The 26775-nt window shown below is 40.2% G+C and overlaps 1 protein-coding gene across 2 annotated transcripts in view; it reads left to right on the top strand.

Moving 5' to 3' along the window:
• Nucleotides 1–26775, top strand: part of LOC130488297 (E3 SUMO-protein ligase ZBED1-like) — a 134564-nt gene that overhangs the window by 15380 nt on the left and 92409 nt on the right. The window contains exons 2-3 of one of the 2 annotated variants that reach the window (XM_056861947.1): nt 14856–14963; nt 26510–26578. In XM_056861947.1, coding sequence (XP_056717925.1) covers nt 14856–14963; nt 26510–26578 — 177 coding nt within the window. Of the gene's footprint in view, nt 1–14853; nt 14964–26509; nt 26579–26775 lie in introns of both variants that reach the window. The other variant, XM_056861948.1, reaches the window with a different exon arrangement.

The raw sequence follows: 26775 nt of genomic DNA, 5'->3' as shown, positions 1-26775 counted from the left end.
CCATTAAGGAATGTTCAGTTCCTGTCTGGTCTGCACATGAAAATACCCTCTTCTGTTTCACAATGAAATTTTGGAAGGATTTTTAAGGTTCTTAGGAGTTTCCTCTCACCTTTAACAGTAGTTTTTTCCCTGACTAAATACTGAGGTCTTTTTTATTAGCAGCCTTAATAGTACAGCTTAGCCTGAGCTTGTTAGAACTTGAATACTCAGTAAGGTCTGCCATGGTTAGTACTTGGATGGAAGACCACCAAGGAAGGCCAGGGATGGTACGTGGCGGAAGGCAATGGCAAACCACCTCTGCTCTTCTCTTGGCTGGAATGCCTCATGAATGGGGTTGCCATAAGTCGATTGTGACTCTACTATTGTCTACTATTGTATTAATGCTTGAGACAAAAGTTGCCTTGTGTTTCTCACACAGTCTGTCAATATGGTTTGTTTGGAGGAAGTCTGTATGTCTGTCTGAATGGAAGCTTCATGATAATTACTTTTACATATTGGGTTTTTTCCTTACTCATGTTAGAAATGGCCACTTTTGCTGAACAGAACACAGATTTTACAGGCTGATGAGACCATTTTACCATCAGGAGGCAATTTGGACCCATGTATTGCTCGGCATGTGGCACATGAAGGAGGTACAAGATGGAGTTTTCAGCATCAGTATAGTGTATCAATTTTGAGACTGAAGGACTGTGAATGAATGTGGTCATATAACTATACAAATTAGTATTTTGGTCATTTGTAGAAGTCTTCAGAATGTCATTAGAAGCCTTAGAACGTCAAGGTAGTTTTAAAACTTTCAGTTGATCGTAGACTTAGGCATGCTCTTCCAAACACTTTTTCAGTTTAACAAATCATTAACATATCATTCGTACTATTCTTATTGAGAGAAGTAAAGATATGCTTCCAGTTCTAAATATTTCTCACCAGTTATTCTTTCCTAAGGACATTATCAAGGTTCTCCATAGCGTCTAAGTATAACTACTAAACATGAACCTCCATGTTCAGGAATGTACTCTACATGGAATGTGATCAGTACAGATACAAGACACTTGCTCCTAAAGAACCCCTATAAAAGTGACAGCTGCCATTCATGTGATTGCTGACACAGTGTAAATTTCCTTGTGTAACAACCATTTCCTTGTGTAACAACCAGATCAGCAGAATTCGTTAGAAGAGCTTGCTGAATATTGTAGCATAGAGGTTTTAATTGTAGCTGGATAAATCTTATAAAGGAACATGTCTGTAATTATGTTTGACCTGTACTTATGTTTTTTTTAAAAGAAAAAAAATCATGGTGCCATCATAAGCAGCTAAAGACTCTTAGAAAGTATGTGATGAAATAGTGGTATTAATCTGGTTTGAATAAGGGTGCAGCTTCCTGAATCTCAAATACATGTAATCTCAAACTGAAATTTTAAAACACAAAGACGTCTCTTGTTGCAAGTTAACTTTATTCCATTGTAACTAAATAACCAGCTTCTGTTTCTTAAATGTTCCTACACCTGTATTATACAATGACTGTAATATTGTAAGATGATTGACTCTCTCATTTCCATATCATTTTCTGGCCCAGCTAGAAAACTCCTCAGATCTGCCGCTGAACAGCAGATGTCGCCTTTCACTCTGCTAATTTCCTTCGCTGAAGGCACTAGGTTCCTCCTTAACATAAGATCCCTTGGGCTCATACTGACTTACAGGTCTCCATCGTCTTGGACAAAGGCAGTGGTTCTCAAATGGTGGGTCAGGATCAAAAAGTGGATCATCATTCTCTCTCGAATGGGTTGTGAGGCCAAGTGGGAGGAGGAAGAGGAGGAACCAGGAATGGAGGCTCTGGGGAGATTCAGTGGCAAATTTGGTTTACCTGTGTATAATACATATAGTGGCCATGAAATGCAGCCTGTTCCTCAGTAACACATACACGCACATGCATAATCAATGCTAAACATGAAAAATAAAATTAGAATCCGTTCAGTATTATCTGACGTGACGATATGCTGAGGAGGAAGAAAGTGTGTTCCTTTGCAAGTAAGTCCTGAAAGTGCAGTAAGTTTAGAAACTGATCCCACTTCAGAAAGTTTAAGAACCACCAGTCAAAAGGTTTTGCTCGACCTTGCCTGGTGATAATTTAAGTGGACATGCTAAAAATTGAATTAGGGACATTTCTGCATGCTAAATATGTACTCTCACACTGAGTTGTTGCCCTCATTCCCCAGTTGTATTTCCAAAGCTGTCTGGTGGTGATTGTACTTCCAGTACCTGTTTGTACTTTCTGCCTGTCTTTTAGTCCGTCCCCCCTCAGTTGTTCAGCTCTGTTCCATCCCTTCTGCCGAACCTGTCTAAAGGTTTCTTTTCTGTCTCTTACGCCTGCTCTCTGGACCAGATTAGACTACAGTACTAACATATCACTCCTTTCAGTTCTGTTTTAAATCTGATATTTATTGAAAGAGAAGGGATATGAAGACAATTGGTGAATTCTCAATGTGAAGAGTCATAGTGGTGGTCGGGTGAAAGGAATAAAACGAATGAAAGCATGGAAGTATGTTTCAAAACGTCAACCAAACGTAGCGGGATAATCAGTGTTAAGTTAATGTCACATTGTTATGCCTGTGGTTATAAGAGGGGTTTTTTTTGGGTGGGTGGGGGGTGTTGCATGCATACAAAAGAACCTTAAAGGGCGATTTACTGTGAGGAAGACCCAACAAGAGATGGATGGACTCTATAAAGGAAGCCACGGCCCTCGATTTGCAAGGTCTGAGCAAGGCTGTTAAGGATAGGACACTTTGGAGGACATTGATTCATAGGATCGCCATGAGTCGGGAACGACTTGACGGCACTTAATACACACACACACGCACACACATGTGAATATAGGGAAAGATTGATCACTCAAGTGGGGATTAAAACTCCTGTGGGAGCTATACACTGCAAAACACCAAATGCTGCAGTGTATCCTTCCTTGATTTCACTCAAGCTTTTAAGGAAATTGCAAGCTGTGGTAGGTACATATGTTTTGAATCTCCTTTCCTGATGGGTTTAAGTTGACATAATTCTACTCTCCCTAGTTCTGAGTCTCAAAACACCTTCCCCCAAGCCTGTGATCTTTCTCCTCTTTTGAACTGAAATTGTCTATGACAGAACCTCTTCTTTTCCCTAGATACATTCTTCTTAGCGCCATTGCAAAGTATTCCTGACCTTTTAAATTTTTGGTATCCCAAAAAAAACAAAAAACAAAGAAGTTATAGATGGTTGACAAGGCATGTCTTAATGATTTAAAAGCCATTGTTGGTCTTTTTTATTGTGTGTTACCTTATTTAAGCTTGAATTATTTAATAAATCAAAACAAATTGTGTTCATAACTCTTTTCTCTTAAGCTTTATTCCCACGAATAAGTTGACTGAGTCTCTGTTCATACTGTAGTACACTGAAACCAACGTGCATCTGTTGTAAAAAGTGACCTTCCAGAATCAAGGCGATCCACACAAGCTATGTTTGATACCTGGCATTTCTGCGTGGAGTTTTGCTGCTCTTTACTACATTAGTTTTTCCCAGACCATACAGACAGTGTCATTTGCCAGTTGATGCTATGCTGATTTCAGCTCAACTTCTCAGATCACCTTGCACCATTTTTTTAATGCATCGTTCTCAGGGGGAGAGTATATTTCGATGCATTTTTAAAGGTCCCGCACACAGCCAGCAACTTGCACAGTATGCTGGCTAGTGGTTGTCCCCCCCCCCCGCTTTTTTTGGGAGCTGCCACCATTTCCTCTTCCTTGATCTCACTATACCTGTAGTATTCCTCACTACTAAGATTTTGCTGCATCTTACAAACTTAGGGAACATGGTGAAGATCATTCTCTTATACACCCTGCTTCCTCCCCCCTCTCCCCGTGCAGCTGCCGTTTCCTATGGCAGCATCCACCATTAACCTCCCTCCCCCCCAAAAAAACCTTGTGACATACCAGCATTCCACTGTAGCAGCTCTCAGATGGTCAGACAAGGGGGGATTAATTACAAAGCAGGAGGGGAGGAGGACTCTGCTAGTAGTTGTCTCTTTTACCTGCACAAAACACAGTTCCTGATTATTTGAGGAACTGGGGGGTCCCCAGTATGGCTGGAAAGGGTAAGACAGGATCCCGGTTACAAGAACGCTGAGTTTCAACCCAAAGACATTTGGGGGGGGGGGCTTAACCTTATCCAGTGATTAGGAGCAGGGAACAGGAGTCAGGATGGGGGGGTGGTTGTGAGTGAAAAAGAGAGTCCTCCCCCAACTCTTGCTTTGATTGGGGTCCTGCTAAGCCTGCATAGGTTTGCTTGATTTATTTGTTTAAAAGCAGGGGCTTGGGTATTTAAAAATGCGACCTAGAGTGCAGAAAAGGTAAAACCCTTGCTCTGGGAACATCACATTGTGTTCTCCTGCTTTGTTGGTAGAGCATGCACAAAAAGAGAGAGCACATTGCTGCCTTTGAGGTGACGAAAGTGCCCACCCTTTACTCGATCTAACGTGCGAAGGAAAGCCCAGCCTGACAACTTAGAAACGACAGGGAAAAAAGAACAGGAAAGCTACCGGCGTGGAAGCAAAATCTGAAAGCACTTCAGCAGGGAGTGGGGCAGCAACAGAGAAAATACAGAGCGTTTAGTGCAGAAATGATCACCATTTTCTAAAGGGGAACAGTTCTGACATGTGACCTGTTGCGAAGTATTAATGTGTTCCTACCCCTCTGTTATTTCTCTTGTAATGATATATTTGTGCAATCTTTTCCCAAGTTGGAAGCAGAATTGTTCTGCTCCCTGAAATCAGCAAGCTGCTTTTACATTTTGTTTTGCTTTGCTTTATCTTTATATGGGGGGGAAAAGGGATAAACTGAAAGTACCTCCTCCTGCTCTGTGACTGTAAGCTGTCCTGGATCTAGGCTGCAGTGGGCACAGTGTGTTGCTCCTTTTTTCCCCTGTCAAAAGGCCAACTCATATGATGAGGCCTGGAGGCACAAGTGGTCCTGCTGGGTGTATATTTCAGCCAGCGACAGCCTCTGCCTTGCATGCCCGTATCAAAATGTGTCTGTATGCTTTAAATGCTTTTTTGTGTTGGCAGAATCCAAAGAGTCATGCAACTGGTTCTGTGAGTTTGTAAGAGTCAGTAAGAATCTAGTAAAAATCATTTGAGTGGGAAAGAAGAATTTGGTTTGCCACGCTCAAATCTAAAGTGCAAGACAGAAGATTAGGGAAATGTTCCCGTGTCCTACAAAACAGCCCAAACTCCTTTTCTAACAGAAAGTTATTCAAGCAACTGGAAATGGTAAAGAACAAACCTCTCCAGAATCTGTTTTATTATTTTAGTCTCTAAGAGTTGTTTCCCTCTTACTGTTAAAGCTGTTCAGGTGATATTTATTGCTGAGCATTGAAGAGCAATACATGCTTGAGCAATCTGTGATAAGGTGTTGCAGGAAATCATACTTGCCAAGGACATGGCAGGTTTGTGATTGTGTTTGATTCAGATAAAATCAAATTACAGTTTTAGTCTTCCATTGAATGGTTATAAAAATGGGTTGAAAAACTGCTTTGAAACTTGAAGCTCTAGTGAATTCGGGCCTATTATGCGGTGTGTTACTATTCTGTAATGGTTTTGTTTATATATTCAAGAGGCATTGCAGAGATAAAAACTGAATGGAAGAATGACCACAAATAAGATTAGGAGCTCTTGAAGTGAGCTCCCTTTCATCTGGATACATAAGTGAACAGTAGCATGACTTTTATGCTTGGTGGTTTGTGTGGTGAAATGGCCCCACTGACCTGTGGATGCCACTCTGTTCGGCCGTCCAAGGCTTCAAGGCATCCATCGACTGTCTGGAGTCTCTGCCCAGCAATGCTGCACTCACCTGACCCTCACTGGGGTTTCTGCCTTTTTCTGGTATGCTGCCATCAACAGGTTGTCTTAGGAATTGACTGCAAAGAGGGCCACTATTCCCAGCTTTATGTCTACCTTGTGCCTTTATGTCTTGCTACGCAGTGACTGGTTACCACAAGGACGGCTTACGGCACTTGCACGTTCTTGGGAAAATAGCGATTTAGCGATGACTGCCTCCTTTTCCCTGGTGCCCATTTTAAATTGCATGTTCAAGTGGTAGAAGTCTATGTAATAAAGAGGACAATCATTAGTATTCAAAATCGTAAATAACGTATTACAAACAAAAAATCTGCATACATACTCTCTGCACAGCAAAAGTTTGAGCAAGGAATACAAGAGGAAGAAGAGTTGGTTTTTATATGCCGACTTTCTCTACCACTTATGGAAGAATCAAACCAGCTTACAATCACTTTCCCTCCCCCTCCCCACAACAGACACCCTGTGAGGTAGGCTGGGATGAGAGAGCTGTAAGAGAGCTGTGACTAGCCAAGGTTACCCAGCAGGCTTCATGGTAGGCGTGGGAAATCAAACCTGGTTCTCCAGATTAGAGTTCACTGCTACAAAGCACCGCTCTTGTCAACTACACCATGCTGGTGTAAACGTGTAAACCGCAGCGCAAACATGGGCTCTACTCTCCAGTTCTCCTTCTCCCTTTCCTGCCAGAGGCATCCATGTCAGCCTGAGGCCTGCAGCCAGGTGCACTCAGGCAGATGCCTTCAGGTGGAGTGGAAGTACTCCCATTGAGGTGGAGGTAACCGTTTCAATATATCTGGGCTTTTCTTCTTGCTAGACTTACTGCTGATTTTCTTGGGAGTCAAGCCACAAGCATTGGTATTGGACTGGATGTGGTTCTTCTGCACATCAGCCCTCCCTCTGCATTTTCACAGTTGTGGAGTTAGTTTATTCCATATGAGTTGTAAATAATCAGGATTTTCTAACGAGGGTGTAGCCGTCGTTGGTGGTGTCATTGGCGTCACAGCACCCCTTTTTATTTTTTCTACGTTTTTATATTGATATATCAATATAATGGCTGCAATTTTTAAAGGCACAGAAGTATTGATATATCAATATACTGCTGCAATGATGGGTCAAGCAAGTTCTCTGAATTCCCAGCTTTCTTTAAAAAAAAAAAAAAAAAAGTAAGTCTCTAGCCATTTCCCTCACAGAGATACGCCCTTTTCCTTATATCACTACCAGGGAAGAGACTACAGACTTACTTTAAAAAAAATGAAAGCTGGGAATTCGGAGAACCTGCTTGACCTATCATTACAACAGTATATCGATATACTGGTGTTTTAGTGCCATTAAAAAAAAATTAAATGAAATCACTTGTTTTCAGGGTAAGAGGGGAGGAGAGGTGGTGGTTTCATGATGATGACAGTCCAGTCATTGAAAAGTGGGCTGAAAGTGCATGGTGGGCAAAGAAAGCCGACAGAAACATTACACATGAGAAAAAAGGCAACTCAAAATCGGCTTCTAGAAAAAAGATTGTGGTCTCAACAGAAATGGAAAAGCCTCTGGGTAAAATACATCCAAAGTAAGAAGTAAAGACACAAAAACGTGTGTACAAATTAAGGGATGAACTGAAACAGTATGGGGCCTGAACTGACGGGGGAAAAAACCCCGGTTTTCTGCTTTCAGGGAGCTTTGAAATACTGGGGGGTATTCATAAATATGATCCTTCCATTAGTTGTCTGCAGTGGTGCAGCGTGTTCTTCCACCTCATTCTAGGTTCTCATGGAGCATGTGCAGAAAATAGTTGATAAAAGCAACTTATTTACTAAATAGTGGAAATATTTATCAAGCTCTATTTAGTTTTTTCCCCTAAAGCATGGAAGAAGAGTCCAGTCTTCTTGTGGGAGCTTGGGCAAGGACACATGAGATTTTGCCATATGCAGCTTATAACCGTAAACTGCCATATGCAGTTTAAGATTCCCTTATCTTAATTGTCCGTGCTTCATTTTTCTTAATTGGTGTGATAGAGGCTTAGTGTGACAATTGCTGGGGACTGCATGAAAATACCTGAATCGGAATTACTGGAAGAAGCCTGCTGTTTCAAATAGGTATGGTAATTCACAGGGGACAGGGCTTTCAGCAGCTATTAGCTGTGATAACTAAAAATTGAACCTTTTATCAGAGACTGGAGACGGAACAGTGGGGGATGGCTATTTCCAGCATGACCTGCTTGTACGTGTCCAGGCATATAATGAAACTGATGGAGGTGAAACACTGGCCTAGATGGTTTGATCCAGCAAGGCGGTTCTAATCATTGGTTGTCAGCTAGAAGTGCTTGCTTCTCTTTTTGTCTTTAGGAAGTGGGAGTACTTCCACTCCATCTGAAGGCATCTGCCTGAGCGCACCTGGCTGCAGGCCTCAGGCTGACATGGATGCCTCTGGCAGGAAAGGGAGAAGGAGAACTGGAGAGTAGAGCCCATGTTTGCACTGCGGTTTTCTCTTCTCTGACTGTTGTGAAGAAAACAAGACTCTTTAAGATCCAGCCAACTGAATAGAGTCAAACACAGCTGCATTTGCATGTTTACAAGAAGGTATAGTGAGTGGAGGTATAGCCCAATCTCGTCAGATCTTGGAAGCTAAGCAGGATCAGTACTTGGAAAGACTTCCAAGGAAGACTCTGCAGAGGAATGCAGTGGCAAACCACCTCTGCATCTCCCTCACCTTGAAAGGCCTTTGCTGGGGTCTCCATAAGTCAGCTGTGACTTGACGGCACTTCACATACACATAGCAAGTGAGGAAAGGAAAGACAGTGTTGTAAACATGCAAATGCAGTAGTGTGTGACTTAATCCAGTTGGCTGGATCTTAACAGTTTTGTTTTAGCCTCTTCACAGCAGTCAGAGAAGAGAAAACTGATGTAGACCTGTGTTGCAGCCTAAAGTAGTTATGGACAGGCTAACCATTTTTGAGCATGCCAAGAAAACTTTCAGGTAATAGTATAGTTGCCCCTAATAGTTTACTAATAGTTACCTTGTTGAAATAAATTATGGTGGGTGGCCTTGGTTATCATCTGTAAGAATTGATTTATGGTCCTTTCTGATACTTTGTCACAAGTGGAGCTTCTAGGACCCCATTACGAATCCTAGACCTATGTTCTCCAATTCTATATTTCACTGGGCGGGTCGGGACCCTCACATGCAGAAGATCACATGGGCACCATAAAATATAAACCACATTATGAGTATTACTATTGGAAAAGGAATGTATTTTGAACTTAAAGCCTGTATTTAAACTCTTGAATTTTTTTACTGGTAACGCATATTGGCACATCTGACAGCTGTGACATTTAAAATGGCCAAGAACCAATTCTCTAGTTGTATTCCTGGTACACTGGTACACACAGATATGTATAGGAATACAACTAGAGAAACGGTCCTTGGCCATTTTAAATGTCACAGCTGTCAGATATGCCAATATGCATTACCAGTAAAAGAATTCAAGAGTTTAAATACAGGCTTTAAGTTTGAAATATGTTCCTTTTCCACTTGTAATACTCGTAATGTGGTTTATATTTTACCGTGCCCTTGTGATCTTCTGTATGTGGGGGTCACCTGCCCAGTGAAATATAGAACATAGGATCCGTAATGGGGTCCTAGAACCTCCACTTGTTTCCCATTATAGGGAATTCAAACATACCAACAATGGCTTACAATTTTTTGTTATATGGAAGTACCAGCCAAGACCTAATACAAGACAGAATGTTGAAAAAATCCTACTCCAACAGGAGGCAAGAACCAATTCTCTAGTTGTATTCCTGGTACACTGGTACACACAGATATGTATAGGAATACAACTAGAGAAACGGTCCTTGGCCATTTTAAATGTCACAGCTGTCAGATATGCCAATATGCATTACCAGTAAAAGAATTCAAGAGTTTAAATACAGGCTTTAAGTTTGAAATATGTTCCTTTTCCACTTGTAATACTCGTAATGTGGTTTATATTTTACCGTGCCCTTGTGATCTTCTGTATGTGGGGGTCACCTGCCCAGTGAAATATAGAACATAGGATCCGTAATGGGGTCCTAGAACCTCCACTTGTTTCCCATTATAGGGAATTCAAACATACCAACAATGGCTTACAATTTTTTGTTATATGGAAGTACCAGCCAAGACCTAATACAAGACAGAATGTTGAAAAAATCCTACTCCAACAGGAGGCAAGATTTATTTGCTTATTTTGATACCCTTTCTCCAAAGAGTTTGAACTCCTCTTTTGATCTATCCTACTTCCTTTAAATGTATACTGTATCTTTATAACTGCCACTCTAGTTTAAACACCTGCAAATGATTAACCAAGTGGATTGATAGTCCCACTGGCAGGACCCTACTGTAGAGCTCCTTTGCCCGATCCATAGAAGGATAGCTTCTATGCACCTGTGGACATTCTATTAAGGTAAATAATATAAAGACAACGTGATACTTTTATTATTATTTGTGTTATATGATTACTTGATTTGTAGTAGTATTTGTAAATTTCACAGGAATACCAAAAGCTGGAACGCTATTTGAAATGCTTCTGGAATGCTAAGGGCAACAGCGCAGGAGTTATTCTTGTCAATTACAGCCTGGGGAAGCTGACAAGCAACCTGCAATGCAGCAGCAATTGATCTACATGCAACTGAATAATAATAATAATATTGAAATAGGTTTAACCGGATGGCCTATCTCACATTTATGATTAATTTGAATAACATGTATTTGTCACCTTAAAGATGCAGCAAGGACTGTTGCTTTGAATGCACTTGAAAATTCGCTGCCGAATTTTACACTATGTAACTGTCTACAGGCTATTGAAATTGTACAAGCGTTTTGCTAATGTAGAAAAATTGTATAAGTATCTTGTATTTTTGTATGTCACATTTTTAATGTAGGCATAGATATAGATAGGATTAGATATAGGTAGATTTTGTTAGTTGTCACGTATTATTGCACAGTAAATTGTCAATTTAATATATAAGGCCAGTGTTGCTGTTCATTTTGGATAGTCTACAATTATACAGTACCTGGAGGTTGGCAACCCTATCCATGATGCCATCTTGCCTTTGGAATGCCCACCCCCTTGAGGCTTTCCTGCGGCCTACTTTACTTTTTTTTTAGGCACCCGGCTTTTAATTTTGAGGGTTTTTTTTCCTTATCAGCTTTTTAATGGTCTGCTTTTGTTTTATGGATAGCTTTTATGCAGTTATGTCCAATGGGTGGCTTTTTAAATGGCTTAAAAAAATTATTGTGGCTTTTAATTGTAAGCCAGCTCAAGCAAGACTGAAGAGGCGGCATAGAAATATTATAAACAAAGACTAACAAACTGTGGGTTTGAGTATTAATTAAACAGCTGCTTCCTACAATAAAAGGGCTTGCTAAGACAATGTTGGCTGGTAAGATTTCTCAGTCTTCTTTTTCTGCTGGTGTTTGATGGTGTAAAATAGCTTACTTAGGACTGGATTTTAGTGAGTGCGCACCTGGAAGTGATGGTAAAGAAAGGGGACAGGAAAACAACACCACCAGGTATAGTTTCTTACTGTATCATTTCTGTTGACTAGCAATAAGCTGATAGTAATTGTTTTAGTTTTGTTTTTCTTTTAACTTGATATAAACCTCTGCAAGAGCCTCTGAGCTGAGTTTGAGGGGTATAATTTTAATCCTAAAATAGAAAAAGAATTTCTCCAGTGTGAAACGAATCCTACTTTTGTGAATGTTATTTGAAGGGGACCGAGGAATCCTCTCTATATGTTATCGTTTAAGAAGAATGAATTATTCAAGCAATGGGAACTTGATCAATTTAACGATAAATGGAAATTGTTTTATAAATACATGGAGGTTGAAGATTAAGTTAGGCAATATTAAGAATTAAATGCTGAATACTTTTTAGTGTGAAGTAGAAAATTATATATCTAGTCGTAAATATTTAGGATATTCATTTCTTAAACATACTAAAACTTCCGTAAAGCCAAAGTATTATGTGTTAACATGTAATCTGCTTGATTAACTTGCAAGATTTGTCGGGATATTAATGTTGTTTATTCTTTTTGTTCTGACTGCAGACGGATATACCCTTTTGCTTACCCATTCCTCCTCTGTACCCTCTATATAATTTAATAACATTTTAAAAAAGCAATGGGAATTTATAAAGCATTTTATGGGGTTTACAGAAAGGCATGGCAACTAGAATGTTACAACAAATTAAAGCAGGCCCAAACCAGACATATTTTTCAGTCTTCAGGGTTTGTTTTAATGACCACATTTTCTAATTATTGCTACCACAAAAACTAATCGTATCCTCTTCTCACTTTCTCATACTTTTATTATACTTAGAACAAAAGTAAATAAATAAACATAAATATAATATAATCCTGACTATGATCACCAATAAAAACGCTAAGCTGTAAGGCCTAGCTGAACTTTTCATAGTAATATGAATGCTTTACAAAGCTGTATTTAATTGAATATTGGAGCCACTATTGAATGGAAGTGGTTAAGAAATGAATTCATCCACCTCCACTGAATGATGTAAAGTTTAGTTTGCATACAAACAAGCAATGATAAGAACTTCATGTACATTTATTTTCCTGTCATACGACAAAACACTCGGATGCAAAATGATATATCCACTTTGAACTGGATCCAGTCAGCTTTTTCACTCACTGAGTCTTGTCCAGTTCTCCTCCTTGTTACAGCCTCTAGTTCCCATGGCTTCTGTCCATGCAGGTTAAGTGGTCCCAAGGGGATTCATTCCTCCCTTTTTCATCAGTGAAGAAACTGGTTGGATCTAGCCCTTTGCACTTCAACTAAAAATTGTGGATAGAAGCTGCAATAAAATCACTTAAAAGTGCTAGGCACCACCACAAAAGGTTTAGGCACCCTGGCACCTGGAATTGTTAAACCCTAAATTAAAATGTGCATAATTCACAGTTCAACAAAAGCGTGGTGATTTCCTTGATTGTTTCAAAGAGTGCCTGAAGTGTTTCCTTAAATATTGTTAATTGGAAAATATTTTGCGAGTCTCAGAGTAATAGTCAGCAACGTGCAATGGTGCTTTTCCTCTCTGCTTATGGCATACAATGGTCTGGACGGTGTGGTTCTGATGATGGGATAACATGGAGACTGTGTGGAAGGTTGACATTGAGGCCTTTTGCTCCATTCCAGTGGTTTCCAGTTCTTCAGAACAGTTTTGCAGAGTCGGGTTTTAAGAAAGAGAGCCTAGATGTAGAGTTTAGGCTTGTGTTTAAATATTGAGCTTGCAGTCACAATGCCTGTAGCCGCACTCTGAAATCTGAGCAGTGTGAGGGAGCAATATATGCTCCTTTAACTGTGTGCAGGAAGCTGCTTTGAGGAGGGTATGCGCTATTCATCTACTTGTTGTTCTCCCCCCCATGTCGAAACTGCCAGCAACCCTGTGCCAACTCTTCGTTCCTCTGATCTTTTGTGCTATCCTCCAACGCAACCATTTTATCCATTCTTTCAGGGTAGCAAGGGCTGCTCTTGTTGACATCACAAAGATGTCTCCCAGTTGTTTTTCCCCTGCCTTATTTCATCCTCACCTTCAAAGGCTGTATTGCTTTATGCTGAATGCACCTGCTTGTTCAATGAAATCAATCCCCCCCCCATGAGTTGCAATCCAGAATGTTAAAGCAAGTAGTATTGTCAATAAAATGAGCTAGATATTTTCATAAGTTTGTGTATGTGTGTGTGTGTGAGAGAGAGAAGTGTGCTGGGCTTTTTCCTTGTCTTATCAGTTTTATACAATAAATGGATTTGATAAGCTTAATGCTTTAGGTGATAAAATCAGCTTGGAATTTGCTTAATTCTTGTTTTTTAATTCAGTAAGCACAGTGAACCGTTTGCTTTTTAATGGCTTGCTTTTTAACATTGTGGTTTTTAATTGTCATCTGCCTCAAGCAGGACTATGAAGAGGTGGCATAGAAATATTCTAAATAAATAAATAAATGAAACTTTGGCTGCCTCTTTGGATGAGCAGTGAAGTCTAGTCCATGGAAAGGCTTCAAGTAAATTAGCTACTTGCTTCACAAGCCAGTAAGTCAAGGGTCCCCACCTTTGTCAAACCTGTGGTCACTGGCATGATGAGAAGAGGTAGTGGACGCTATATCAAAATGGCTGCTATGAGGGCGGGGTGACCATTCACAGCATGGCTTCCATGGGAGCTTGGTCCAGTCTCAGACCATTGGGAGGTTCAGCAAAATATTGGGAAGCTCCAAACCAAGTGCTGGCATTCTCCTATATCTGTTTCCAAATTGGTGCTAATCTCAGATACACAGATGTGTTCTGTGGTCTTCTGGAGCACCTCCTACTGTAATGAAATTGAGGAAATAGCCCCGGTGTCCATGAGCACCATTCAAGGAAGCCACTGCAGTAGGTGAACTGCCTCGGATCTCACAGGATAGGATTCCTCCATGTGGTCTGAACCAGGTAAAGGTATTCATGTATCACAAGACTGATCTGAAGCCACTCTTTTGATATGTTGAATAGCCTTCACCTGGAACATTGGAACAAACAGCAATCATAAAAAGCAAAAGAGTCCACTATACAGAGTATGTATGCTTATTTTATTATCACAACAATCCTGTGAGAAAGGCTGAGGTACTTGGTTATCTTCATGGCTTAATGCAAATTCAAACCTGGTTCTTGCACATTCAAACCATTTATATTCAGGGCTGGTTTATATTTATTCATGTGGCTGTGTAGCTGTTGCAAACACCAGAGTTACGATGTTTCTCCCAAGCTTGATGGGCTAACACTCTGGTGGCTATTGCAAACCCAATTGCCACATAAAGAATTAGGTAATTCCTGCTGATTCTTGTTATGATGAGTAATGATAAGTCCTGTTGTTTTGATCACCCGTCAGACCTTACTGTTTGTCTCCAAAGTTGGGAGTGGTAAAATGGATCTTAACCTGAATTCCTTTTTCCCTTCTCTTTTCACATAGTTTTTCCTCAGCAAAATGGGAATGTTGCCATAGTGACTGGAGGCACTAAAGGAATTGGTTACCATACCGTGAAGTATCTGGCAAGACTCGGCATGCACATTATAATAGGTACTGTTATTTCATTGATGCACATTTATGGCATTTTTATTTTGTTTAATTTCCGTATTAGTTAAATGTTTGCTAGCTTCTCTCAGAGGAACTCAGAGTCATGTTTTAATCTCACAACCTTCCTGTAAAATAGGTTAGGTTGAGATATGGATTTACACCAGACTACTCAGTAGAAATAAAATCTAATACCATCAACAAAGCACTGAAGTTCTGGTCAACAAGCAGGATGCAGGGAGCTGCAATTTGAAGAACAAAATACTGTTTTCATTGTGCACATGCGCAAATGCTGTATGCACAATTAGCTGTATGAAAGACATCTACATACAGAAGAGATTCTCTCAACGCAACTTCAGGTCATATCGTCCTTTATTGGCATAAAATCACTATACATACAATAGCATGTAAATATAAATATATGAGATATAACCTTACAAAATGGTTAAAAGACACTTGCATAAAAAATAGGGGTGTGGGTTAATCTATTGAACTAATTTGCGGCGTTCTATAGCACTCTTTAAAAATTGTGCTACCTTCTCCAGAACATAGGGCGAACAATTATTCAATAGAAAGGAAGCATTACAGGAATCGGAAGCATTCAGTCTATGTCTGCAAAGGGCTTAGTAGTTCATTATGAATTTCTGAATATAAACTACAATAAAATAAAACACGGACAACAGTTTCAACACTATTACTGCCACAGGGAGATAATTCACAGTGGGTAGCCGTGTTAGTCTGTCTGCAGTAGTAGAAAAGGGCAAGAGTCCAGTAGCACCTTAAAGACTAACAAAAATATTTTCTGGTAGGGTATGAGCTTTCGTGAGCTCTGAAGTATCTGAAGAAGTGAGCTGTGGCTCACGAAAGCTCATACCCTACCAGAAAATATTTTTGTTAGTCTTTAAAGTGCTACTGGACTCTTGCCCTTTTCTACTGCCACAGGGACAAAGTCTGTCAGATTGGGGGTTTTGCTAAATTTTCCATCAAGTAACGCAGATGGCATAACATTAAACCTAGCTAGGGAGATGGCTCTGCGATAAGATGGATCATACATGTGAGATAGATATGGGGAAGGCTGGTAGACATCAGAAGATATCCTTAAGTTTAGTGGTGAGCAGGTTTTATTAGCATCCCTATATAGATCCTGAAGGCCTATGTCTAAAAGTCTACTGTATGCTCAATTAGCTGTATGAAACAGACGTCTACAAACAGAAGAAAGTCTCTCAATGCATCTTGATTCTCCTGATGTGAAGCCCTTGCAGTAGCTGCTTGTGCAAGGCTGAAGTTGCTTGCTGTGTAGAAGCCTTTTTGGCTGCAAAATAGTTGACAGCTGTAAGGGATTTGAGCTCCCTTATTTAAAACAATCTACAGCTCAAGCTTTTTGATTATTTCTAAACTGTAACAAGATAGAATTTGTGGCCACTGTTATCAAAGTATATTGCATTGTGGGAAGTAACGAGATGAGCTGACACAATGATGAGATTCATATGCAGAAAGAAACCACAGTTTGTCATGACACTAACAAGCAGTCAGGAGAATTCTCAGACTCTCATACTTTACCCTCTCCCCTCCTTTGCATCTGGAAAATTAAGCGCTTCCACAGCAAACCAAAGTGTATTGTTTTGGTCTGAATCCCGAACAGTGTTTTGTTCTCTGCCCTTCATATCAGAATTCCTTTGTGGTATAGTGGTTAGAGTATTGGACAATGATCTGGGAGACCCATGTTTGAATGGGAGTTTGCTGGGTGACCTTGGGTAAGTCACACATTCTTAGCCTAAACTACTGCATAGGGTTGTTGTGAGGATAAAATTGATGCAAGGAGAACATGGAATCCACTTTGGGTCCCCACTGAAGAGTAAGGAGGGGTATAAATGAGAAATAACATAAAATAATGGGCTTCTAAAGGTAAACTATATGAGCACTGTTTGTTTCTTGGTACATTTGACTATCTCTCATTGCGAGAGACCTGGGCTATGGACAATCTTTTTTGTCCAGGTCTTTCAACATTGTCCATCACTACCAGTAAAGATTCCATTGGAGGTTTTCAGAGCCGGTATTTCGTGTTTGATCTCCACTACCCTGGAGGTGAAATGGTCTCACCTTCCTAATTGCCCTTCTATGGCTCTGGCAATCCTCCCTTAGATTTCCAGTTTGTCACTGCTTATTGTAATTGTGTATGCTCCTCCTTGGAGGGAGGAACATTAATAATTTGAGATATGCTGATGACACTACATTATTGGCAGAAAATAGTGAAGATTTGAAACGACTACTGCTAAAAGTTAAAAGAGAAAGTGCCAAAGCAGGACTACAGCTGAACATCAAGAAAACAAAAGTAGTGACTACAGGAGAATTACACAACTTTAAGGTTGACAATGAGGAAATTGAAATTGTTCAAGACTTTCTATTCCTTGGCTCCACCATCAACCAAAAGGGAGACTGCAGCCAAGAAATCAGAAGGAGATTGAGACTGGGAAGGGCAGCCATGAAGGAGCTAGAAAAGATTTTAAAGTGTAAGGATGTGTCACTGGCCACCAAGACTTAATTCATGCCATCATATTCCCTATTACTATGTATGGGTGTGAAAGCTGGACAGTGAAGAAAGCTGATAGGAAGAAAATAGATTCCTTTGAAATGTGGTGTTGGAGGAGAGTGTTACGGATTCCGTGGACTGCCAAAAAACCAAATCAGTGGGTTATAGATCAAATCAAGCCTGAACTGACCCTAGAAGCTAAAATGACTAAACTGAGGCTGTCGTATTTTGGCCACATCATGAGACAACAAGAGTCACTAGAAAAGACAGTCATGCTAGGAAAAGTGGAGGGCAGCAGGAAAAGAGGAAGACCCAACAAGAGATGGATTGACTCAATAAAGGAAGCCACGGCCTTCAATTTGCAGGATCTGAGCAGGGCTGTCAAAGATAGGACATTTTGGAGGACTTTCATTCATAGGGTCGCCATGAGTCGGAAGCGACTTGACGGCACTTAACACACAACACACACATGCTCCTCCAGCTTCTACTCGTGGGGCTTCTTGTGCTAGTTGGAACAGCCTGGATGCCTTTTTGAATAATCTAACATCCTACTCATCCAGGAGTTCCCCTGTCGCTGTGTGGGGACTTTAATGCTAAATTAGGGGCAAGGGATAAGGATCTTGTGGGCTCTAAAGTCTGGATGTGGGTTTCCCTTTTCTCTATAGGCAGCAGTCTAAAGACAATAAGGTTAACTTAGTGGGAGTTAGGTTTGTCCAACTTTTGTGGAGAGAGGGTCTGGTTAGTCTTAATGGCTATGGAGGGTTAGGTGACCAGGGAGACTATACTTTCCTTTCTGTTCACTGGCAAAGTGTTATTGGTTATGCCTTAGTTTCACAATCCATTTTGGGTTGGGTGATGTGTTTTAAAGTGGGCAAATTTTATGGTGATAATCTCCTGCCCCTCCAGTTAGTGTTGGATTTCCTCCAGGTTCTCCACCCATCCAGGCCCATAGGACCACCAGTGAAGCTGTATAGGAGTGTGATTAAACCGTTTAAATGGATTCAGGCACACTCTCAACTGGGCTAAGGCTTTCCTTTTTTCCCTCAGTCTTGCTGCTCACTGAAACCTAATATTACTGCAGCCCCTGCAGTGGAACTTGTCATACAGAACTTTTTGGTGCCATTCAATGTTTTCAACCCCTTTATCTCCAGGACTCAAGGCCCCCCTTTTCCTCTTTTTCTGGGTTGGACAGGGGCTGGTTTGACAATGAGTGAAGGCAAGCAAAGAGAAGTGAGGACTTCCCACTGTTATTTTCAGTAGTCTAATTCAGTGATGCCGTGACCTGGATGGCTCAGGCTAGCTCAATCTCATCAGATTTCAGAAGCTAAGCAGCTTCAGCCCGGATTAGTATTTGGATGGGAGACCACCAAGGAGTTCCAGGGTTGCTATGCAGAGGAAGGCAATGGCAAACCACTTCTGTTAGCCTCTTGCCTTGAAAACCCTACAGGGTTCGGCTGTCACTTGATGGCACTTCACAGACACAATTCAGTGGCAGTGTTGCATAGATTGCTTTTGGCGAAAAGGATCTGTAAGGACTTTATTTTCTTTAAGAAATCCCAGCACTGTACCAATCAGTGGCACCAGCTTATATTAGCAGCATGTAACATGCAGCTGATATTAGCAGCTGATTCTGTGACCTTAGGCAGTTTATGAGAGGGAGGGCATCTTGGGCATCTTCTGGGCATGGAGTAGGGGTCACTGTGTGTGTGTGGGAGGGGAGGTAGTTGTGAAACTCCTGCATTGGGCAGGGGGTTGGACTAGATGACCCTGGTGGTCCCTTCCAGCTCTACGATTCTATGATTTCCCCCCCTGTGATTCTATTCTAACAATGATGCTAGGACTTTCTAGACGTTGGTTTCCGGTTCTCTTTCCCCTGTTAGGTCCCATATACTTGTATCCCATCAGAGGTTTGAAAGGCACACTTTTTTTTGTCCTTTTCAGTATTCTAGGGGCCAGCAAGACCCTCCCTTCTTAACCATCATACTTGACCTCCCCAGTTAATTCTTTACTAATTTGGCCTTCAGAAACAGAGCAAGAGGTAAGAGGATTAAATCACCATCTCAGGGCTGGTAAGGCTCCTGGGCCAGATTTCTTGCCACAAATTTGTTAAAGACCTTTCCCGAGTGGACAGCACTGCTGTTTGTGCCCTTGTTTACTGCAATCAATGACACAGGTTTAATTCCAGAGCCCTGGCTTCAGGCTATTATTTTATTCATTTACAAGAAAAGACATAGGTTTGATCAATGCAATTACTGCCCCATTAGTTGGCTCTTCTCCACTGGGAAACTTTATGCATCTTATTTATGCCTGAAACTGGTTTCATGGCTGGAGTCTGAGGGTGTTTTGGGGAGAGAACAGGCTGGATTCCGAAAAGGGCATTCAACATTGGATTGATTCCTCTCCACCTGACAGGGAAGTATACAGCCCACCCACAGGGTGCTTTGTGTAGCCTTTATGGGCTTAAAGGCTGCATTTGATTCTTTACCCAGAGAGCGTTTATGGACCAAAAGTTATGAGTCTTCCACTGATTTCAGACTTTTGTACTTAATTAAGTAATAATATAATAATCCCACTGCTCATGTTTGTTGTGGCCTTGAGGGGTGACTGACAAAGGACATTCCTTTGTCCAAGGGAGTGAAGCAGGGTTGCAACAGGGTTGCCCCTGTTCTAGCTACCAGTCAGATCCCATTGTTACTTTTTGCAGACGATGCGGTCCTTCTACCTAGATCTCTGGTGGGTCTCCGTAGATTGCTAGAGGCATTTCAGAACTACTGCACCAGAGAGGGCTTGGTAATAAATTGTGAAAATCAAAATTTATGGTTTTATAGAGATTTCCTCAACCCAAGCAACTTTCCTGGAAGTTGAATAATAAGCCAATTGAGCAAGTCTCCCAGTTTCACTATCTACGTATTCTTTTTCAAGCTTCTTTCTCACAGAACGTTCATAAAGAGTCTGCTCTACTATCAGTGGCCAGCTCCTTGGCATCTGTTTTTTGCTTCCCCCCCCCTCTTCCGGGGGTCAATATGTCGCTTCAGCAATTCAAGTCTCTAGAGCTAAAGTGCTGTCCCAGCTTTTATATAGTGTGGCCGTTAGGATTACTTGCATGGATAGTTCTGTTGATCAACCTTTAGAGGTCTTTCTTCAGGAAATAACCAGAGTTCCGTGTTTTGTTGCCTCTGTGTTTCTCCAGTTAGAACTGGGTTAGGGATCAGTGGAGTGCCAAACTTGGAAGCTGGCTTTTCACTTTAACTTTAAAATTTTTATTCACATCTTTATGTTTCACATTGGTGGTTCAATCTTGAATCCGAATTTTCTTTTTTAGGGTTGTCCCCTTCATTCCTGCTGTCTATTGGCCCATGGGCTGCTGAACTATCCTTAGACAAAGCACTGGAGGCACTAGTCCAGCAGTTGACTCTTGGCAGGACTCATAGAGTATGCTCTATGCCGGGGGGGTTTTTTAGTCAGAGGGATTTTCTTCTGGCTAGGCTAAATGTTTTCCCCTCTGCTGTTTTGGTGGGTAGATTCTGGGGAGTAGATTATGTGCTTGTGGGTCTGAGGCATTTGAGGCTTTATCCCATATTTTCTTTGTGTTGACTTTGAGAGGTCTGTGGATACAGCCAGTGATAGTCAGGTTTCCCTTGTTTCCATGTCTTTCCTGCTTGTTGATACTGATCCTGGTATTACTTTGGCTGTGGCTAAATTTCTGGCAGCAGTGGCTTCTATGTGGGGATGGAAACAGAGCATGGTATTTGCAAAATTGGTTCTGTTCAAGACCGCTGGGCCAGTAAATTGTTAAATCAAGAATAAACAAAATAAAAATCCTGATTTGGAGAACATAGAACAAGTTGTTTGTGATTTGGATTAAATGATTTGTGGAAATGTTTAAGTATTTAGTCGTGTGCAAGGAGAAAGTACAGGGAGGAAGCATGCAAGTCCAAAGATTCCCTAGGTCTCTGTAAAACTTGCCATTTTCATATGAGTAATTCTAGAAAATTATTGGACCATTGATAACTTAAAAAAACCCTCGGGATTATTGCATTATTATTCAAATACTATTTAACCACCTATTTAAATCTATATCAACTCTTCCTATACTGACTTGCCTTTGTGTACTACACTAGAAAATCTTTTTGAACAATCTTCATTGTCAGCTCTTTTCTACCTTGTGTGATCCTTTCAGGGCTTCCTAGAAATCTGAGACAACTTCCCAAGTGGTTCAGCAAAGCTGTCCTGTTATGTTGCTGATGCATGGAAGATTTATTAATACATTGATATGAGGGGGGCATGGGAAGTTGAGAAGTGCCAGCCAGAGGAAAGTGTGCAGAAAACTCTGTGTGGAAGTTGTGATGCCAGTACACATTCCTCACAGTAAAGAAAAAACAGCACCACGAGGCCACTATATATATAGAAAGATCCTAAACTACAATTTTATGATTTTATAATGTAATCCCAAAATGTAATCCCAAAAAGTACATATACAACTCTACAAACATACTACTAAGGATAACAATACAGAAGCCATTCAAAGCCACATAGAATACTCCATAAGTTCTTCATATATGTAAGCAGTCTATTTCAAGTCTAATGTTCATGATAGAACACTGGTTGAAACAACACTGATTGAAGATGGAGTTGAAGATGAAGGCTACAAGCTGAAGACGACACCCCTGTATTCAGTCGTTTCGTCTAGCTTCCTCAATTCAGACTGCATCCATTAAAAGGAGATGTATAAGAGTTGAAAAATTTATGCTAGTTTGTGATTAGTTTAGCCTGTTTATTTCTGACATAACTTCATAATGGAAAAATAGGTATAGATATTAATTAAGGTTTATGTTTATAAAAGGGCATCAGTTAAGATTTACGTTAATAGATTAGTTATTAGTTATTAATAGTCCTTGGAATATTTGTTAAATTTTGAGCTTAATATATGACAGGTTATCTTGAGGTATAAGATAGAAGGTCTGAGTTAGCTTGGGCACGGACAAAGTATGAATTGTAAAATCTTCCCAACTTGTTTTCCCCCTTCTTTCTTTTTTCTGTACCCTTACGGTAATTGAAAATGAATATATATATATATATATATATATATATATATATATATATATATATATATATATAATTTAAAAAAAAAAGAAACAACACTGATTGAAGATGGAGTTGAAGATGAAGGCTGCAAGCTGAAGATGACACCCCGGTATTCAGTCGTTTCGTCTAGCTTCCTCAGTTCAGGCTGTATCCATTAAAAGGAGATGTATTAACATGAAACGTCTTCCCTGACATTCACAGCATAAACTAACAGTAGCATTGGTTGTGTATTTTTACTGTAGTACACATTCCTCTGCATTTGCATTGGTGATGAAAGCAATGCCAAGAATACTCGCTATGTGGAAGCAGCCTAAGTGACATGGAATCTTCCAAAACACAGCTTCAGCAGTATGGTAAAGCTCCACTACATGCAAGTAACAGTGTTGTGGTTCAGTCACCTTCCACACCAGCGCTGTGCCTCCTTTTGCAGGCATGTTTGTGGCACTCAAGGACTTGATTGGAAATTTTGAGTAGGGCAGTTTCAGAGAGCAGTGTCTTCTAGTTTTCTTGGAAGCCCTTTTGAATGTAGAAGAAAATTAAAAACATAAATTCAGTGTCTGTTGCTATTTTAATTTCCAGTTAAAAGCTTAGCTGAGTCTCATCATAATATAATTTTAAAATACTTATCAAATTGTCATTCCTTTGCATCTGAATTGCCATGTTCTTGTTCTGTAAAAGCTCGAATATGCACACTGAAGAAATGACTGGCCTGTCTTCATGTCTATTTTGGTTACTTTATCAGTAGTCACAACATTTTCTGGCTTGGTCATTTGGGTAAATAGGATCCTTTTTATTTTCTTTACAGGTGATATTAAGCTTGACAGGCTGTATCATCTGATAGACAATGCAGTGTTTTACATGCCTTCTAAATGTCAAGATATAACTTCTCCTGTTGTGCCTGCACTTTGGGAGATAAAATGTTATGTTTATTATCTCTTACTATAGTAAAACTAGTAGGGATTTTAGCATTTCATCTGCATCAGGTGATCCATGTGACGACTGGTTGTCAAGAGGTCTGCTCTGGTGAAAATTATGCTCTCTGTTTTAGATGGAATCCAGTTTTATTGAATGGACGTTGTGAAGAGCCTTAGAGTTCTGTTAGACCTGGCCCTGTTTGTGGGGGCAAAAAGTTGTGCATTTTTCCAAATGCATCTGGATTATAAGCTCTTTCCTATTTGTAGACTGTCAACATGGCAGCACTGATCCACACAACAGAAACCTTGAGATTTCATTGTTGCAACATGCTTTATGTGGGCTGCCATCGAAGGCTGTTTGGAAACTATAGCTGGTACAGAATATGGCAGCCTGTTTATTATAAGGGAGGAGTCACAGAGAAGCATATTGCTCCCATCTTATAATCACTGCACTGGTTGCCTGTATGTTTCCTGATCCAATTCAAGTTTCTGGTGCCCATCTTTAAAGCCTGTTGCCAAAACACCTAGTCCAGGCTTTTTACTGGTTATATTTAACCACCCTAAACCAAATCCCTTGGGCAGGAGGGCTGTGAACTATCTCATGACCTATACCATCCTTTTCCTTTTAAAAGTTCCACTTTATTTATTTATTTTATGTATTCAAATTTATAACCCGCCTCATCCCCAGCAAGCCAGGCTCAGGGCGGATAACAATAATTAAAAACATATTACATCTAAAACATCCTTAAAACCATGATCATTAAAACCATTAAGAACCCTACTCAGATGGCCGTAACTACCCTAGGCGCCACAGCGACAAATATTAGCTGATCAGCCCCCAGAACTTTCAGTCCTAGGCGTATGAAACAAAGTGGATTTATTTTATTTTATTTTCCTTTATACAGGATCACATAATCCTTAAAGAAGAGAAAGAGCAGATACTGGTTATGACCTTTTTACTATAGATACTGTAGAGTCTGCCATGGGTTATAGGGGTTGAGTAAAACACTGGAGTCAGGGGTTAACACACTTAAGATTTATTGTCGAAGGCTTTAAGATTATTTAAGTTGTTCATTTTAATCACTCCTTCCCATCCATGATAATTTCACTTTAGACCACCTCATCAAGTCTTTTTGGGTTGTCATCCACGTCTTTTGATAGTTGTCTTTGAATAGTGTCTGGTTCTTCCCAGTGACATTGATCCCCAAATATCTTACAGGCTCCTCTGTTATCTTGCATTTTGTTTTTAAATGTATATCTTGTTTTTCGGCATCATCTAAATTTTCTAAAATAATCTTAGTCTTATTTTTGTTTATTTTATGTCTGGAAAGTCGTCCATAATAATCTATTTGTCCCATAAGGTGTTCTATTGAAGATATAGGATTTTCCAATGTTAGAACTACATCATCTGCATAGCATTTCAGTTTAAATTCCTCTCCTGAGATTTTCAGTCCAAATTTTTTTTCATCATTTCTTATCCTAGTTGCCAAGACTTCTAATGCTAGGTTGAATAGTAACGGAGATAATGGACATCCTTGCCTAGTCCCTTTATTTACTGTAAAATTTTCTGTTAGTTTTCCATTAATCACTAGCCTTGCTGATTGCTTCAAATATATACTCCTTATCCATCTTAGATATTTGTCGCCACAGTTGGTCTGAAGTGCAACTTTAGTCCTGTCAGTGTTAACCATGTTCATTGCTGGCTTTATGAGCAGCCATCCCACACTTAGTTCTAAGTTCTCTGCTTTGCAGCAAGTCGACAGGGGCACAGTTGTGTGGCAAAACCATCAGAGAGGGCCCTTTTTTTAGCCCATGGTTGGCTCACAGACTGTTTCAGCAGTGGCTGACAGCACTTACTGCAAACTCCCTCCCTGTGGCTGCTTCCTTCCATTCATGCAAGGAGAGGGATAGCAGCGGATAGCATTGCTACTCCTAGAGGGGCATTTCCATGGACTAGCAGTGGGCCATGGCTGTTGTGGACCCTGAGCAAGTGCCCTTTTGCCTATTGGGTAGAGCAGGCCTGTTGGTGAATATATGATTTGCATTTACCAAAGGTTCACCGTTGCTGTGCTTTTAGTATGGGAAGGCATTGTAAAACAACCCCAACAGTGCAGTATTTTAAGCGATGTTATTTCTTCAAGATTGTACCCATATGGAAGCCTTTCTGTTATGAATGAATAACCATAATTATTAATATACAATATGTTGCCCAAATGAAATGAATATATCAGAATTTCAGCGGAGTGCTGGAGGCTTTAATAAAGATGTTTGTTGTGAAACAGCTAATGGAGGAAGAGACTGAAATGTGAAATCCCTTGCAGGGATTCTACAGAATTTCCCTTTTCCTCCAACAAAACTATATCCAGTACTATAGCACATTGGACTTGAATTCCCTGCTGTAGAAAATTACTTAGGCTGAGAAAGTGAAGAGACTTGATTTCATGCTTGTAGCTTCTTTTAGAAAGAACTCCACAGACATGGCAGTTCCACTGGAGGGTTTGTTTGTTGACACTGCATCTATTTCTAGAGATTAGGATCAAACTGGATATTTGCACTGTGCAATCCAGGATGATTTCTATAGGAAAAAGCACAAACTGTAGGAGTTGTGCTGTTGGTTTTAGTGGGTAAAGCAAAGAGGCATCCACTGATCTATGCAGGTATAATTGAAAAGCTGATCTAACATATGCATTGATGGTTGCAAGTTAATGCTCATGCCAGGAGTTCCCATGTACAAAATTAAATATTATAAGGCTGCCCATTATTATAAGACTCACCCAACATCCAAAAAGGCCTCTGGTGTGAGCCACCACACATCTGCCACCTGACCAAACCGCTGAACAACTGAGCTCAAGGGACCCCTGTGTTTTCCTGTCTCCTTTTTGTATCAACAATTCTGCTTCATTCATCTGAAGAATTAGTCTAATATTTTGGCTATGGATATTTGCAAAAAATTAATGTCAGGCAGTGAGTTTATATTCTGAAATACTTGCAATTATATTGTTTTTCTCTGACTTGATTTGTAGCTGGAAACAGTGAAAGTGAAGGCCAAGAAACTGTGATGAAAATAAAAGAAGAAACTTTGAATGCAAAAGGTACTTATTTCTCTGTGCTAAAATCAGTTTTGTGTTTTTCTTGCATTAAATATTAAAATGTTCCAGTCCCGTGTGCATAACTTTTTACATACCAACTTTGTTAAAAGACTAGTACATTTTGACTTTTGATATGAAGCAGATGGAGCAGAATAAGTGATGGCTACAGATAGTGAGGTGCTGAATAGGTTAGCGATGTA

This window comes from Euleptes europaea, chromosome 16 (assembly GCF_029931775.1).
Source record: "Euleptes europaea isolate rEulEur1 chromosome 16, rEulEur1.hap1, whole genome shotgun sequence".
NCBI classification, from domain to species: Eukaryota; Metazoa; Chordata; class Lepidosauria; order Squamata; family Sphaerodactylidae; genus Euleptes; species Euleptes europaea.
This window is presented reverse-complemented; position numbering and strand designations above follow the sequence as displayed.